This window comes from Oryzias melastigma, linkage group LG14, assembly GCF_002922805.2.
Source record: "Oryzias melastigma strain HK-1 linkage group LG14, ASM292280v2, whole genome shotgun sequence".
In the NCBI taxonomy this organism is placed as follows: Eukaryota; Metazoa; Chordata; class Actinopteri; order Beloniformes; family Adrianichthyidae; genus Oryzias; species Oryzias melastigma.
The window spans coordinates 14,851,653-14,853,839 of NC_050525.1; the positions used below are offsets into that span (position 1 = coordinate 14,851,653).

At 37.7% G+C, this 2,187-nt stretch overlaps 1 protein-coding gene across 2 annotated transcripts in view; it reads right to left on the reverse strand.

Moving 5' to 3' along the window:
- Positions 1-2,004, reverse strand: part of LOC112142604 (protein LBH) — a 6,831-nt gene extending 4,827 nt beyond the window's left edge. Inside the window, exon 1 of one of the 2 annotated variants that reach the window (XM_036215331.1) lies at positions 928-2,004. In XM_036215331.1, the coding sequence (XP_036071224.1) occupies positions 928-953 (26 nt within the window). In that variant the 5' untranslated portion in view covers positions 954-2,004. The remainder of the gene's footprint in view (positions 1-927) is intronic. The other variant, XM_024266083.2, reaches the window with a different exon arrangement.
- Positions 2,005-2,187: the final 183 nt, after the last annotated feature.

Genomic DNA, 2,187 nt, shown 5'->3' on the forward strand with positions numbered 1-2,187 from the left:
GAAATGTAAATATACTCAGATATAGTCACACGGTTTTTCACATAGTACATATTTAAACATTTAATTTTTATTATTTCTTTTTTTTCTTTTAATTTGAAAAGTTGATTTAACAAATCACTTTTCTTGAAAATTTGTCTTTTTATCAAATAAATATTAATCATTTTTATTACAAATTAAACATCGAAAATTGTTTAAAACATTTTCAGTAAAATAAACTACGGAGCCCCTAAACTGACACTGAAGTTTGGGTTCTCGTGCACACCAGATAGCAAGTGGTGCACACCAGATAGTACTGTAACAACAACCATTTTTTAAAAATGCATTTCATCCTCTTGTATATAAATTGTACCTAAAGGTTTCCACACAGAATTCCGGACACATTTCCAGCCTAAAAAAAGTCAGTAACGCTGAAACAAACGTACAAATAAATATAGGTGGTGGTGCTGGTTGGGCTGGGGGGGTGAAGCTAAAGAAAGAGCCTCTGTTGCAGAGATAATCTGCAGATAAGCCCTTAATGACACAGCAGGCATTATCAACAGCGACAATCCCGAGGATGGGGGAAGGGTGAGAAATTAGAACATTTGATTTTCCTTAATAAGTAACAATAGTTTAATTGTTCTGTCACAGTAAAGATGCGCTTTAGCGTCTGACGGGGATGTCAACAGTTTGTAGTTTGTGTTGTTTTTGCACACTGGCATTTAAGTGGAATTAAAAATGAAGTTCCACACCAATAAAGTTGTATTTTTGGCTGTAAAATGTCTAAATAAAGTTTTTTCTATGTAAAAAATTATGTTTTTGAAGCTTTTATTTTGTAAATCTGAGGTGACCTTATTTTTACAATTTTTTAAAATATCAACAAAATAATATTACAGTTGTTCCAAAAGCATTTAGCAATTTTAAAAACATTTATTCAATATTTTTACTCACCTGTGTGACGCAGGAATGCAACTCATTTCCTCAAAAACTCAAGTGTAAAAAAAAAAAAAAAAAATGATACCAAATCAACCTGATTATTCCTTCTCGCTGACCGCACCGCTTCTTCCTCTTCCTCTTCCTCCAGGTCACAGGTTCCTTTCTTCAGCGCCCACCTCCTCCTGTCAGGGTTTTCTCCTCCCCTCCTTTCATTTTTCCACAGAGCCCTGGTTAGTGACGCACGCCACGCTGGGCATTCTCTTGACCGTGCCGTGGAGCTCCTCCAGCTGACAGGCTTACTGTCAGGCTCAGTTAAAAACAAAAGCTTGATGTGACATGTGAGCGCGCAGCATCATGGAGGCCTTAGTGCACACAGATTAGCAGGTGAGCTGCCAGTGCACAGTTATCATCATTTAGTGATTAATAGTGTATCATGATTAATGCTGGAGGATTTTCTTGGAATAACTCCGCCTCTTCATCATTCAGCGGCTTGTTGACGGATTATCAAATAGAGAAATACACCTAAAAAAGAAACATTTCTGAACAGATTTGGAGGATGAACAAAATTATACAAGTATGATTGCATCCATGCAACAATAAGTATGTACTTGTCCAACCAGCAGGGGGTGCTATCACATAACTGTAGATGTGTTGATGCTTTCACTGACAGAGGAGGCAAACAAGCAGAATGTGGATCCAAAAGGAAGAACTTTGACTTCCAAGTTGAAGCAAGTTTGAATAAAATTTAACTGAGGTGTGCGCAATTCACCATGTCACCACTAGATGGCTTTTTAATCAATTTTTGTCAAAACCACAGAGTGAAATTTTGCATGTGGCTCTTTTACCCCTCTATTGTGGCTCTTTGGTTAAAGAAAAAGTTCTTAATCTTAAAAACTGTAAAGTAAATAAAAGTAGGACAGCAAACAAGACAAGGTGAACTAACTCAAACGTAATTCAGCTCATTCACAGACAGTATACCTCTCACTCCTGATTACGGGAGGCGTAATTCTCTAATAATCCATCAAGTGGTGCAGCTTCATAGTTTACCAAAGTCCTGCTAAAACACGGCAACACATTTTTTGGGGACGTGTACCGCAGAAAATAAATTTAGAGGTCAGTCAGCACCAGAATATCTACTTAAAGCACACCAAAATAAAAAGATGGATTTTATATTTTTGAACAAATACTATAGGGCAGGGGTCTCAAACTCGCGGCCCGCGGGCCATTTGCGGCCCGCAGGATGATGATTTGCGGCCCCCGTCTTCATATGAAAGA